This window comes from Aulostomus chinensis, chromosome 10 (genome assembly GCF_037954235.1).
Source record: "Aulostomus chinensis isolate RoL2024-O1b breed Wild chromosome 10, RoL_Achi_v1.0, whole genome shotgun sequence".
Lineage (NCBI taxonomy): Eukaryota > Metazoa > Chordata > Actinopteri > Syngnathiformes > Aulostomidae > Aulostomus > Aulostomus chinensis.
In genome coordinates, this window is record NC_141329.1 from 9805538 (window position 1) to 9821664 (window position 16127).

The window sequence follows — 16127 nt, forward strand, 5'->3', positions numbered from 1 at the left end:
TCTGGTTTTGGTGCACGGAGGCCACAAGACTCCAAACGTTGTCTTAAAGGTCAGAGCAGACCAAAAATAAATTAAAAAAAAAAAAAGAACGCCTGATGTTGCTTGTAAGTTCACATGGGGTGAAATGCTTCCAAAGATCCAGTGGGCTCATTGTATACTCACATCTCTCTCTCTCACACACACACACACACACACACACACACACACACACACACACACACACACACACACAAACGTACACAAAGAGCGAGTGTGTGTTAATATGGAGGATTTGAAACCTAGCCAGGGACAACAGTAGCAGGAGATTATGAGGTTATCCCCCCCACCCGAGTGGCTCTTACACACACACGATAGCACACTTACTTGGGACACAGCTGGGAGTCAGTTGCATCACCTGCAGGCCGTGACCACAACTTAACCATGGTGTGTGTTATCACTAATTTTAGATGCAACCTTGCAGCAGTTTTTTTTTTTTAACCTAACAGGCAGCAGGTGACATTTATAAAGGTTGAGATCGCAGGCAGGAGGTCCGACTCTGAAAATATTAATAAGCACACTGGGAAGAAAATTCATACGCTAGTGTTAGTTCAGTTACAGCGGCTCCTCCAACTAAAGATAAACAGCGAGCTGCTTTAACATGAAGTAGAGCGAAAGCAGGCAGAGATGAGGAAGTGCAGATGGAGATGCAACAGAGATGAAGGATGGATAAGAAAAGGCACCATACTGTTATTATTGGGCCTCATACTGAGGCTTCCTGCTGCGAGTGTGAGTGTGTATGTGTGTGTGTGTGTGTGTGTGTGTGTGCCACAGTGAGATATGACTCATGCATACCTTCGCATTAACGTGTCAAGGTACGCCGGTAACATTCAGTCTGCTCTGACCATTAAGAAGCTGCTCTGTATCATCTACCCACTGTTCTCTTATCTGCTTTTGGATGGAGCGCAGCTGAAAATAACCCTTCCTTCTTTACTGGTACAACCTTCACGTTGGATTTCAATGCTTCCTTTTCATCCTCTCTCATTTCAGTTGCCCCCCTCCCCTACCTTCCCTTCCCCTCCCCTCCATCCCCTCCCCAAATCACTTTTTCTTTTCTGGGATCCTTTACTCATTCTCTCCTCACTCTGCTCCAGTTGTCAGCATCATGTTCCAGCCAGGGAACACACTGTTCAGGGAGCTTTTGAAGACTTGTTGAGCTCAGCTTCCACTCAGGTGCGTCGTTGCAGAGATGCTGCTGCAGCTTTAGATGTGGAGCTGAAACTTTGCAGATTATAAAGGAGGGAAAATGGTTTATTTAAAAAAAAAAAAAAAAAAAAAACGGCACTGGATTTATCTTTGAAAGTGAGTTAATGAAGTTTTTAATCACTTTAGGTCAGTGCTTCTCCTCCTGTCAGGTCCCAAAAGAATTTTTGAGTGGCAAAGATAAGAAAAACACTGGAAATTAGTTTTGACATTGGAACATCTGCATCAGTTAATTTCTTTTAGATCTGATTGTGTGAGGGGAAAAGCTGGCCTGCACCTGAAAACTGAACGATGTTGACTATTGAAACAATTCAGTAACTAAGACCTCTAAGACTGTAATAGTCTGTAACAATGCCGGTTGCTGTGGTAACATGAGAATGCATTTCTTTTCAGTAGTCTTCATCTTCACCTCCAGTGTCAGTACACATTTTGGGAGACCTGTAATATGAAGCAGGATTAGAGGGTTGGAGAGGTCACGGTCAACCTGGGGTTGATGATCACTCCCTGAATGGACGGTGGCGCTACATCGGGTCGTATCCGACCTGGTACTCGCCAGGGACGCGGAGGAGATCCAGCCGACTGTTATTTTACACAAAGCATCTTTCCCCGGTCCAGCACAGTACTAAGCAACAACCAAAAAGCACTATTTGCAGGGATTAAGGTCAACCAGCCAGTTTGTGCTTAAGACTGTCTTTAGAAGTCCAGGCCCCATCAGACGGCCGTTCCCTTTGCTGTGACACAAGAAATTCTTCAAAACATATAAACACTTTATTTTGGTTGCAACATCAACAGTCAGAATCCTCTCAAATCTTTCGTTGCTGCATTAAACTCCTGTTTAATTTGAAAGCTATTACAGATGATTAACTTTGGGAAAGTGCAAAAATCTTTAGATGCATTTTTGCAAAAATTTGCGTCTGGATCCTCGACCTGCTCAACGATAAGTAAATGCACATTCAGTGAGATGAAATCTGCTCATCTTCTAGGCTGGATAGTAACAAGGTTGTGTAATTTTTAATGAAAATACTTAGCAGTTCACCTAAAAAAGTACGTTTTGCCTTTCAAACACTCACAAATATGTGTCGAGCCCAGAAAGTTTTTCTTTTCTTCCCGCATTACTGCTTTGTGACTCAATGCATCCATCCGTTTTCTATGCCGCTTACCTGTTGAGGGTAGCAGGAGGGTGCTGGAGCCTATCCCCGCTGACATTGGGCGAGAGGCGGGGTTCACGCTGGTCTGCCCCCGCTTTGTGACTCCAGAATGCTAAGAAAGCCAGCCGCATATGTGATATTTGAACTTAATGGAGACTGATGTCTAACAACAGCTTTGAAAAACAAACATCCATTTAGAAACCTGTCCTTTACAATCCATGTCTTCTTTATTCAGCCGCACGCTCAGTAATCCACAAACGCTTCAGTCCAGTCAAAAACGAACCAATTACAACACTTTGCTGCAGCTGAAAGCATCCGCTGGCAGCGCGAAACAAAGAACTGGATGTGGTAAAACGTTTGTTTTTAACTCAAACAGGAGTGTTTATGGTCAACTGGGCACACGGCTTGATAAAGACTACATGGTTTATTCCAGACGACGTTCTGTAGAGTGTTTAAACGGTTGTTTTCGGGCCACCACTCACCATTAGCTTCAAGCTAAATACATGTGACCGGCTCTTACTGCATTCTGGAGGCACAAAGAAGTGAGGGGAGGGGGGGGAGCATGCCTCTACGGTTAACTTCAGGACAGCTGGTTGCTGCAGGGTTGTCGTCTTATTTTGAAGATCTTTGCGGTGAACTCTATCAATGTAGCATGCTGCGTCTGGGGCCTGTTACGACACGACAGATGTGTTTCATTGAGCCAGAAAACATAAGCCTCTTTATCCCATCCGAACAGTTTGTGCTCTCATTTGTCAAGAACACAAACTTAAAGGTCCTCTGAATGGGTTCTGGTCGCCACGATTCAGTGGCTGGGAGACACCACCGACCATCTCCTCCTCTCTGAACTGAAAATTCTGCCGTGTCTGTAAATCCTTATTAATTCATAGAGGTAGATAAGTGCTGCCAGCTGCTCCTTCAGCAGCTGTGCGAGAATTTACCGCTTTGCAGATTCTTTTCTCCTCTCTGCTCAACAACTCGCCACTCTTCAAGGTCCATGAGCAAAGTTCTGAATAGAGCAAGTACTTGTTCCCCAATAACATAAAATATCTAACATATTATTCATAATCCTGTAATACATATATAAAATTTGTCTTTTTACAGATGTGATATCACGTCAATAGTGCTGATCAACATACTGGTCCCGATTCTATAGCTTGATGTGATGAGACTCATCCATCCACACGTACTGTTCCCCTAAACTGCTTTGGAATACATGAAAATTGAACGCATTTTGTTCATTTACTCTTTGCTTTTTTGATGAGTAGGCGTGTGTAGCTGGCTATGACGGAACCTGACACTAAACATTAACAACAATAGTGATCAGCAAGAACAAGGAGAGATCCGGTGTTTGCGTCGTCAGCTACAGAGTTGGATCCAAACTGAAAACATCAGCGCATCTCTGCGGCAGTCAGGTCTCAACTGTGCACCCGCTGGAGGTTTTTTTTGGTGGACCGTAACCGTCAAAACATCGTCTGGAGGGATGACCGGACATCTAGAATCACTGAAGCCGTTCTGGTGGGCCAACACATCTGTATGTTAATTGAACACATCATTACTTTGTAACATTTTTACAAACCAGACATGAGGAAAAAAAAAAAATCAGTGTTACCTGAGCCTAAATGTCACACAGTGACCTCTCACATTCTTTACTGTATGTGCTTGTCTAAACGTGCAGCTGTCCTGGGGAGACATGAAGGAGGAAACAAATAATATGGAACTAAACTTTGGCCCAAAAGATATTCCATCCATCCATTTTCTTCCGCTTAAGGGTTGCGAGGGGGCTGGAGCCTATCCCAGCAGCTACAGGTGAGAGGCGGGGTTCACCCAGAACAGCTCACCAGTCCATCGCAGCACCAACATATGGACAGTCACAGTCACACCTACGGTCAATTTAGAGTATCAATCAGTTTCAATTGCATGTCTTTGGACTGTGGGAAGAAGCCGGAGTACCAGAGAGAACCCACACAGGAACAGGGAGAACATGGAGACTCCACACAGAAAGATCCTGTGCTTGAGCCAGGACTTGAGCCCTGAACCTTCTTGCTGTGAGGCCACAGTGCTGACCACTGCACCACCGTGCAGCCTGAAAAGATACTCATGTCAGGCATTTCAGAAGGAACCCAACATCCATATTTATAAAGGATCCTTTCAATAGTGTCTGCAACTAAATGATGAAATACATTAAACTGATCTAAAGTGAAAAAAGCTCATTTGTATGACTGGAAGACTGTGTGAGTGTGTGTGTGTGTGATTTGTGAACTACTGCCAAGAGGCTTAAAAGTTAAGTTTCAAAGGAATGTTTAAATCGTAACCACAGTGGATTTAATTCCTATTAATACTAAATTTGTTGAACAAGAAAACACTTCAGTACTTTGTATCCAAAAAAAAAAAAAAAAGTCTGAAAGTTTGAACCCCATGCTTCGCACTTTCTTGAAATGAAGCTGAAGTGTGAGTAAACAAAACTGAAACAGGGGCATCTTTGCTGGTGCTGCTTCACAAAGATTTAACAAAAACGTGACCCAGTCCCGTCCGTATCTGTGACCGTACTTAATCCTCAAGTAGGTCAAAGAAAACATCCTTCACTGGTGAGATCTCCGTGTGTGATCGAGACGCCCAAGAGTGAGGAGAAAGAGAAATTGTCACAGGATTTACCGAGCCAAGCAGAGGAGGGATTTTCCTCTCTATAATTCATGGATCTCTGTAGCACACACCAGTAATTCAACCAGCCTCGGCTCACTGTCGCTCTCCGTGTAAGCGTATGGGTAACATGTATGGAGAGGAGGAAAACATTGTGTGGTGGACTACTTTTAAATTAAAAAAACAACAACAACAAAACCATTTCTCTTAGCTGAACTCGGGCGAGGGATCACTGTTTGGGGAGACGTGGTCTCAGCGAGAGGTAGCGGGAGGAAGACGGCAGGCTGAAGTGAAGTGAAGCCTGGTTGTTAAATGGCAGCTAAATGTGGATCCAGAAAAGGCTGGTAACTTCTAACTAGGTCAAACAACTGTAACAGGAAAACTTGGTCAATAAAGTTTTCAATAAAAGCACTACTTTGCAGAAATCAGCACTGCTGGCAGATCTCATTTCTCCGGCTCCTTTTGACAAGTTTATTTTGTTGTCAGCGTGTTAATGAACACGCCGGCGCAGCCTGCACGCTCACACGCTAATGATCGTTATTAAAGACCATCTCGTTCTCCAGACATAAGTCATCATTAAGGCATTACACATCGATTGTGCTCGGTTAGTGAGGGTCAGCTCGCTCTCAGAGGCAGCTCAAAGCGGAGTGAGAGATGTCTCTGTGCGATTAGGATATTATCAACACAGGGCGCATTCTGCTACGCAACAATAATGGATTTTTTGCTGGCAGTGCCAGGGAAAACCATGCTGAGCTCAACTTTGATCACACAACAAGCTTTGTTCTGCGTTCAAAGCTGGCCCTGGGATGGGGAATCCGATTTAGAGCCAGCTCATCTCAACTCAACACCAAAACCAGCATCTGGGGCTTTGGCAGCTTCAAAGGATTTCACAGCAGACCTTTCGAGCAGTTACACTTGTTGCTGCGTTCGCTGCTGTCGGGACTTTTCAACTTCATTTTTCATGTTCACATCACTAGACACGGGAGCGAATAATATAATTTCTTTGACATTGTGAGAAAACTGTCATAGAACTGGACAGCAGAGCCCCACTCCCAGCTGCCCAAAGTGTGGCCTGGGGGCCATATTTGATGCACCATTAAGTTTGATTTAGTCTGCCAGATTAAATGATTTTTTTTTTAATTACATTGGACATGAATGCTATGATGCACTTCCTGTGAGGCAAACATGCAGTTTCATAGAGAGAGAGAGAGAGAGAGAGAGAGAGAGAGAGCGCCTTATCCAGCTTGGAGGTGTGTTTGGGGTCACCTTCAATTCTGAAGAAATCCCCATTGTCCTCCTCCTCCATGCTTCATGGTGGGAACCACACATGTAGAGACCATCCGTTCACCTTTTCTGCGTCGCACAAAGACACGGCGGGTCGAACCAAAGATCTCAAATTTGGACTCATCAGACCAAAGCACAGGTTTCCACTGGTCTGATGTCCATTCCTTGTGTTTCTTGGCCCAAACAAATCTCTTCTGCTTGTTGCTTTTCCTTAGTCGTGGTTTCTTAGGAGCTACTTGACCATCAAGGCCTGATTGGCGCCGTCTCCTCTGAACAGTTGATGTAGAGATGTGTCTGCTACCAGCACTCTGCATGGCCTTTATCTGACCTCTAATCTGAGGTGCTGCTAACTTGTGATTTCTCAGTCTGGTGACTCGGATGAACTCATCCTCAGCGGCAGGGGAGACTCTTGGTCTTCCTTTGGGAAAGCGGTCCTCATGTGACCCAGTTTCGTTGTAGCGCTTGATGGTTTTTGCGACTGCACTTGGGGACACATTCAAAGTTTTGGGAATTTTCTGGACCTTCAGTTCTAAAGTAATGATGGAATGTTGTTTCTCTTTACTCAGCTGATTGGTTCTTGCCATAACATGAATTCTAACAGTTGTCAAATAGGGCTGCCGGCTGTGTACCAACCTGACTTCTGTACAACACAACTGATGGTCCCAACCCCATTAAGAAGGCAAGAAATTCCACAAATGAACCCTGACAAGGCAAACCTGAGAAGTGAAAACCATTTCAGGGGACATCATGAAGCTCACTGAGAGAAGGACAAGGGTTTGCAGCGCTGCCAACAAAGCTAAGCACTTTGAGGAATATAAAATATAAAACATTTAGAGTTATTTAACATTTTTTTGCTTTGCTACATAATTCCATATATCTCGCTTCATATATTTGATGCCTTCTGTATGTATCTACATTGTAGAAAGTAGTAAAAATAAAGACAAAACATGGTATGGGAAGGTGTGTCCAAACTTTTGACTGGTAGAGAGACTGAGTGTGTAAGAATAAAAATAAACAAATGGGCACTTGGAAGAGAGGAACATGAGAAAAAGGATTCTGACAAGACGTGTTTGTGTTTGGTCTTTGGCCCACCATTTATTTTTTGCACTAAGAGGAATAAGCTCGGCTGAAAGACTGATCACTGGGCTTGCTGATGACAGACGATTTAAATGTAGGAATTGAGCAAAAGAGGTCGAACGCGAGCTGTAGAGATGCTGGGAGCTGCAGTCAAAAACCTGACTTATCAATCTTCTTGTCATACTCTCAGCAAGACAGCAAAAACTTTTCCTTCAAGATGCTGAAACTTTGGATCATACTGCCACTGGGAATGACTTGTCAAAGAGAACACACACACACACACACACACACACACACAGAGAGCAAAGCAGTGAGAGTTTAGCTAAATTTAATCTTATTCACATTTAAAAGATTGTATGACATTCTTCCACCAATACCTGCGAGACATCCTGTCCTGCAGACAAATCTCAAAATCCGTAAAAAAAAAAAAAATTAAAAAAATTAAAAAAATCTCAAAATAATTTTCAAAAGTAAATCAGGAACAGAAACCCAAGTTGGGCATTAAAACAGTGGAAGTAAAAGAGAGAAGCAGCATTTAAAACTTGGGGTGTGTGTGTGTATGTGTAAAACTTTCTATTGATAAAAACACAAGTGCTGTGTGTGTGTGTGTGTGTGTGTGTGTGTGTGTGTGTGTTTGGTCTCAGAGCAGGCACATTAGCAGATCAATCTGTCAGCATTGGAGGAGTTGGAGAGTTGAAGTCCTTCAAGTTCAGCATCCTGATGGAGGCTTCAGTCCAACAGGACGAGATGTAGAAGGAGAAGAACAGAAAGAGGAGCTGGCACGGGGAGGAGGTTGTGGAGGGGGCGTTCAAACGCTCTAAACAGACGGGAGTGGGGTTCTGTCGCCCGCAGGTGCCTGCTTGTCAATGACTTGTCTTACTACTACAGACAGAGGGGCTTTGTTTCTGCACACTCGTGACACACACAGACATCATATGCATGTAATCCATGTGAACTGCAGTGTGTACACACTATCAAAAATAGAAGCCTTCAAACTGTGTGTGTGTGTGTGTGGGGCTGAGGTTGTGTGGACTTGAGCAGCTCTCCCTCTCTCTCATGCTCTCTCCCTCTCTCGTCTCCTGTGGCTTAGAGGGATTGTTGTGTCTCCACAGAACCTGCTGTGTTGCTGGGAATATAAATATAAATACCAACATGTTTCCAAGCGAGGAGGCTTCCACAGAGGGTGTGCGGAACAGATGTCGCCCAAAACCACAGCATTTAAAAGCCTTTCCAATGGAGGACAAGTAGTTTGACTTATTCGCCTGATTAATGGGGGAAGTGGATTGAAAAATTCTTTTCATCTCATTCATCGGCTGCTCTAGTCATCCGTTCAGGAAAAGACAGGAGTCGGAGGGGGAGAAAAAAAAAGAAGAAGCTGAAAATCAGGAGATAAAAAACATCCACAAAAGAAAACCCTAAACTGGTGTAAACAGAACCCCCTTGCAGCGCCATCATCAGCCTCTGTTGGTAGTCAAGGTCACTGCCTGCCTCCTCGTCAGATTTCTGATGGTTATGATGACTTAAGTATTGGCCTTGCTTTCCTTCAATCTGTGTGTTTGTGTGTAAGTCTGTTTGCGTGTGTGTGTGTGTGTTGGGGGGGGGGGGGTCACTGGTACTGGAGGTAGTTCTTGAGAGTCTGCGGCAGTGGGAGTGTATCGATGTGATGGATGCGCTCCCTACCCAGAGCCAAACGAGCTACTCGCCTGCATAGGTCCATGAGGGGGAGGGGCTCCGCTGTGAGGGACAAGACAGAGGGATGGTTAGACAGGGAGGACGAGTGTCTCCAATATTCAGAGTGACACTTTAACCTGCATTAACTGTCTTTCTGGACACTTCAATTTCTTCAACTCTTCTTGAGCTGCGTTTCTGCTCCATCAACCCCAAGGGAGACATCCAGCTCTTAAGCAGCTAAATGCAACACTTTCTTCAACAGTTGTGCATATTATGTTTTGTATTTGTAATGTATGTATGTATGTATGTATACACACACATATATACACACACAAAAAACATATATACACACACACACACACACATATACACACACACATATACATACACAAACCAGTTTTGTGTGTGTATATTTTTATATATACGCACATATACACACACTACACAAATAGATATACATACACACACACACACATATATATACACATACACCAGTTTTGTGTGTATATTTATATATACACACACACTACACAAACAGATATACATACACACACACACACACACACACACACACACACAGAGATGAAGAGGTAGAGAGATACATAGATTTTTAAAGCTGATTCACACTCCAGAACCTGAAATTGTAGTAGCTAGGATGATAGACGCATCTGTATCATGATATTTCATGGGATTTAGAAAGTAACAATACAGTCATGAGAACAGCAAACAAAGATTTAATCATTTAAAACAATCAGGTCCATCAAATAAAGCACACTAATGAAGCTGTTCAACGTTTGTGATTTGTCAAATCGAAATTCCTGTGAAAACACAAACACCAGTAAATGTTAAAATGTAAAATTGCTAATTATGAATAAATATGGGATTCATACCTCTAAGGGCACAATACTGATGATGTGAAAAATATTCATAATGAGGATTTGTAAATAAAAAAGGCACAGGTCTAGTTGTTAACTCCTCAGCATACAAACTTTGGCATTTCCCACATCGAAACACGTACGCAGACGTTTAGACCTGCGCGCCTACCCAGAGGGCCAGAACAGAATCAGATGATTCATATGTGATGCTACAGGTGTAATTTCATCTGAACATCACGTCAAATCAAAGCTCAACCTCCCCTGTAAACCAGCATCACACACGATTATGCAGGTTAAAATGGATCAAGTCTCCCCTCAACCGTGCAGAGTTCTCCATCTACCTCCTCAAAAAGTGACAGCGAGCACACGCCCCACTCCTTGAAGGCCTGGCGATACGTCAACATAGAGGCTAGTCAGTCAAACACATTCAGGGACGGAGGGACACCACACATCTATTCCATCTCAGAATTGAGGAGCACAGCGGGGAGCAACTGATGTCCGCACACAGAGCAGAAATGCCGGTTTGCTACTCACAGATACTGTATAGATACGGGTTTACAACACGCATGCACCAAATGCCCTTTTAATATAATGGCGTAAAGAAGATTGTGTGTGTGATTGGGCTTTTCTTGTTCATCATCAAGAGTCAACTAGCAAGCCGGAGGATGTAAATGAAGCCATTTGCCATCTTTCTAAATATGACACACTTATGTCTGACAGCATCTTCAGCACCAATCAATCAGACAGAAAGAAGCCCCTGCACTGTTCACAGGCTATTTGTGCATTTAAGCTTTCATCTTAACAACCTGTTGACGGGAGCAAGATTGAAAAGTTGGTGGTTTCTCTTAACTTCATACAATCCTACATAAATTACACAGACACACCCCTCCTAGCACAATTATACTGGATGGATGAATCTTAATATACCAGCAGTTCATGTGTGTTTTCAGCACCTCATAAAAACTAACTGGTTTTGTATCATGGTATTATTTCTGAGGCACACGTGTTACTGGAGAGGGAAGGGGTTTGCCTGCAGAGTTAACGCATCTCATGTCAGAGACTTCAACATTCATATACAAAAACATGCACGCCAATCCAAATAAGCCCCTTCTGTGACTGATTAAGCCGCTTCTCTCCGCACTCTATTCAGAGTGCACCACACACACACACACACACACACACACACACAAACACCCACCCACCGAATGAATATGAGGCAGGTATATGACGTTGGAATCTTAAAGGATACGTGCACTGGAGCAGACTGAAGTTGTCAAGAGACCTCAGGCATCCCTCTTGGCATCAACTGCAGCCATGCTGGCCACATACACCCCACCCCCCCCGCACAACACACACACGCACGCGCTAATACAGCTGAAGCAAACAAGAGCTGCATTCATTAACAGCCGAGATCCTAATATAAGACAAGCTGGTTGATGCGGATGTCCATGTAGGCTGAGTTCACTGTCTGAAGCAACAGTGAGCCACTGTTAGCTGACCCCTGCAACAGATGAGGAAATGATGAAACGCCACTAAACAGAGGCTGACAGAGTACAGAGGTTCGCAAAGTCTCTAAAAGGCCCGAAATAAAAAGCATCCTAAACATATTAAGCAGAGTGTGAATCCGTTACTGCAATGTCGACATGATTATTTGACTACATATATGCAAGACTGAAACCATCAATTCCGGAAATATTTCCTAAGTGTTACCAAAAATACCAGATTTTTTTTTTTCCATGCAAAAAATGTAAGTAACCAATCAAAATGCGAATAAATGCGCATAGGTTCTCCCAATGTGATAAGAAGTGGAAAAGAATTCCTGGATCCTTTTATCCAGACCTACATTTGTGGGATTCTTCCCAGGGCCAAGACGCAATTCTGGAAAGATTTCTGTAAAAATCCATCCAAGCACATTTTCTACTATGTGGTCAGCCAGGAATGATCGACTAGAGAGATGGCTTGGCTTCTGTGCATACAATCAATAGCCGCATCAGAAAATGCAGAATTTAAGTGCACAGCCTCTGCTGGGAAAGACAACAAGGTCAGCAACACCTGTCATTTGTTAACCGTGTTAAAGTGTAGTAAAGGGTTGATGGGGTTTTTTTTTTTCCTGGAATCGGATCATGTGATATGTGCTTGATGATTCAGGGAAGGACACAGTGACTCATGACACCCAATGAGGGTGCCAATGTCAGAGTCACTGTTGCTGCCTGTGCAGACTACAACACAATCCTGCTGAGTTTCCAAACTAAAGCAGGCTCAACAGCTTTGGTTAAAACATTGTTTTTGAGGTTCTAAGAGGCGGTAGCTGCAAAGTTGTTGAGCTAATGAGTTTTCCACTGGAGCTACAGAACACTAGTAGTGCCAATACACATGTTAACCTCTCTCTGGAAGGGCCGGATCACGTTTGACCAGCTTTAAGAGCCAAGACTCATACACCTGATGGGACAGTTCATGTTCACCTGTAGCTCCTGACGTGCGAATTCAGCTCCCCTAAAAACAGGGGCCCTGAACATCTGGGACTTTTGGAAAATGTGAAGCTTTCGTGTTACGAAGGACCCTCCGGAGAAGGATTCACTTTCTTTAGGGCAGAACAGCAACGATCAATCAGTCTAACTCGAAGCATCATAGCCCCCACATTTAAAAAGTAACCAGATCTTCACACCACCACTGTCCGACGTCACTGTACTGGAGGAGTTACAAACATGGTACACAGTGCTGACTACTGTACCATTTTAATACTGAAAAAAACGTAGTAATACTGATTCTGATATTGCATATTTTTAAAATACTTTGCTATAACATGTTCAGCTGCACAATAAGTTTAATCAAAAGTTGTTTTTTTTCCCCCACAAAAATGGCAGAAAGTTGGAAAACTATCTGACATGAACTATTTTTTAGGTTACGGGGTACACAACATCTTCATCCTCAAATAATGTGTGGGTGTGATTGTACTCCTTATTGCTGAAAAAAAGGTTACAACTTTCCCAAAGTTCAATTTACAGTCAGTGAGCCAGTTTGCACTCTTGCACATCCTGCATAATCAGCAACCAACCAAAAAAGAAATCCCAACAACTCGGCATTGAGATTTCACATTTCATAAGAGGAGCAGGGTGAAACATGACTGCTTGCAGAAACGAGCAGCAGAAGGCTGATGCTACCACTAATAGTGGCATTATTCTTCAACATGACTCTCTTGAGGGAGGCGATGACGTGGTAATGCTACGAACTTGCTGAAAACCAGCCAATCCCTGTTGGCTCAAGCTGGTCTCCATGATAAGAGTTGCCCAGGGCGACAAGTGATTCTGTCAGCCTGTAGTGATGAGCACTGACTAGAAGCGCGCTGCCCATTGCCTGGTGGTTGCTTTGTGGTTCAAGTTGTGGTTAAAAGAGCAATTTCAGACTACTTCTGTTTATTTGAGGTGAAGCATTAGAGTGTGGTCCCTCTTCACATTCAACAACATGGTAGCTGGGGTAGCTTTGCATCACTATGATTAGGAGGAAGGTGTTAGAGGAGATGTGTGAAATGCCGCCTGCTTTTATCTAAGCTGGCTGGAGGGGCATGGTGTTGTCTTAATTGATTGACAGCAGCTGGCAGGCAGTCTGCAGTGAGCTGTGTTCACACCGAACATGAATACTTGCGTCCCTCACACGAGTTTATTCATCGTTTTAATGGATAGCTGAGCTACAACCTTGTGTTACATGAAATTATTCAAGTAATCAGTCAATATTTGCTCTCCTCATCTGCAAAAAAAAAAAAAAAAGGAGGAGCTACTGTGCTGTTTACCTCCGTGTAAATATACAGTTTCCTTTAACGTTACCAGAAAGAAAAGTCCATGCTGTGCGATTCCATTATATAGTCAGGTGAAATACTGAAGCTGATGTGAAGTGAAAAGGAAACAGCAGTGCAAAAGATGGAATTTCTAGTGAATGACTGAAATAATCATGATGCCGCTTATCAATATTCGTCGTCATGTCGGCTTAGGTAAAACAATAAGCTAACCACTTTTTACAACAGTCTGGTTTTGACCAACTATTGGAATTTGGCATGATGAGTTGAAAAAACACTGATGAGAAGCGTTGTTGATACACATGCTTTATAAATCCATGTCAAAGTTTTCTGTTCTTTTTTGACATCGTTAATTTCAACACCCTCGTCTGCAGTGTTAGACATTTCATCGTGGGCTACTGCAGAACAACGTGTTAAGCTTTGTGGAAGATGACCCTCTCCCCCTATAAAGATACAAAAGTACTCTAAACTATCAAAAATCCAATGATTTTTTAGCATCAAGTGTTTTTTTTTTCCCTCCTTTTTAATTCATGAATACTCCATTGTGAGCCTCCTAAATGCCGCTATGAGCAGGAGAGCTAAAATTGGATGTTCAGTTGTGTGACGTCTGCACTGCCGTTGATAGAGCGCCGATGTTAATGCCTCATGCAAGATTTTAAATTAGGTCTTTATTTACATACTTGTGGGAGGATATCAGCACAATATTGTCCTTTGAATTCTGAGACCAACAAAGCAGGTAGATATGCTCAGGGGAAAAATGCAATTTTAATATCAACTGGCTGTCATAACCTTTCCTTAATTCATCTCAATCAGCTTGACTGCAAAGAGAAATGCCATATTTGCGAATGCCATTTTAAAGTCTTTAAAGAGGAATCGGAGTGTTAAAGTTCAAGTGTTTTCATCGTACGCCAAGTCTGCCATAATACTGCATCTTCTTTAAAACAAAGGCTTTGGTTGTATATGCACGGACCGGCATGCCATCTTTCACACCTGAAGACCTCAAATTACACAAACATAATGATGAGCAGTTTTATTACAACAGCATGCTTATTATGATGAAACATTCCAGGGGAACAATGGAGGTTTAATTCTTCATTCTCTCTCAAATCGGTAATGTATCTATCCACCTAACCTTCTCTCAAACACTCTTTTAGAGACTCGTTTTTGACAGGTTTATGGCGCATGAAAGAGGAGCTTTAGATGGAGTGTGTGGAAGCGTGTTTCAGGCCAAGTGAGTGGCTGATACACTGTTAAGACTACAGAGAACCAAAGGAGCCAGACACACACACACACACACACACACACACACACACACACACACGCGCCTCCAACACTTAATCAAGAAAAAGGTAGAGGAAGGGGAGGGACATCTGCACACTGTTTTGCATTCACTGAGCTGAAACACACACCCTCATAGCCTTGCAGCCCAGGAGGGTGCCAATAAATTTAAATTCATGCATCTGTGTGTGTGTGTGTGTGTGTGTGTGTGAACTGCATATATCCATTCTACACAAAGCAACGTGACCCAGTTAGATCCTATGGAGAACTGAGGGGTCAGATGAGCTCATCTGTTACGCCCACATATTCTGATTTACTGCTCATTAAAGTCCACCCTGTTCCTGTCATGACAGGAAATGTACCTATGTAACAGGTACAAGCCAATGCGCTGACCAGCCACGCTCATATAAGACATTAGCATTAAATAGTTGGGGCTGTCTGACCTACTTTTAAGATGATGGGTGTATGCGTCTACAGATAAGGCCCTTACCATTGAGTGTGAATACATCTCCTAAAGGTCAAAAGGGGGAGCACAGGAAAGAGCAATGAATTTATTTAAGCATGGACAGGATTAGATCAATGATGGAGGAGATTAAAGACTAATTAGAGAGCAGTGACGTAGAGCAAAGGAATGTTGCAAAGAATTATAATCTTATTGGAAATGCAGGTGTCCAAATTGAATCAGACGCTCAGAAGGGAAACCAATTGGTCCAGTAAACAAGTCAAAAATCAATCCCAAATTTTTCCTCTGACAATATCTGACTTCCTATTACCTTGCGCTGTCAAGCGAGTGGAGTTGAAGAGAGACACACTGTCTGCCATCAAGTTGGTCTCAGCTCCCTCACTCTGTGCAGGAAATGGAGACTAAGCATACGGGATTAGAAAGAGGAGCGCTGTCATACAAACGGAACACTCCCAGCACAGTCTCTGCAATTTGTCGTCACTGATCAAAAACCAAACCTAGTTGTCCATAAAAGGTCTGACAGAGTAAAAGACTACAATCTGAATATCGAAAACTACTCTTTTCTGATTATCAACCTGCTTACTGAGCCGAGCTGATCAGCATTTAGGAGGTTTTCACATAATACACACAACCTGCTAGATGAGCAGCATTCTTGATATGACTAA

General features: G+C 43.1%; 1 protein-coding gene across 3 annotated transcripts in view; it reads right to left on the reverse strand.

Moving 5' to 3' along the window:
- Nucleotides 1–7271: 7271 nt before the first annotated feature.
- LOC147254352 (SPRY domain-containing SOCS box protein 4-like) overlaps nt 7272–16127 on the reverse strand; it is a 42894-nt gene continuing 34038 nt past the window's right edge. For all 3 annotated transcript variants that reach the window (XM_086215975.1, XM_086215973.1, XM_086215974.1), the window contains one exon: nt 7272–9119. In XM_086215975.1, coding sequence (XP_086072101.1) covers nt 8992–9119 — 128 coding nt within the window. In that variant the 3' untranslated portion in view covers nt 7272–8991. The remainder of the gene's footprint in view (nt 9120–16127) is intronic.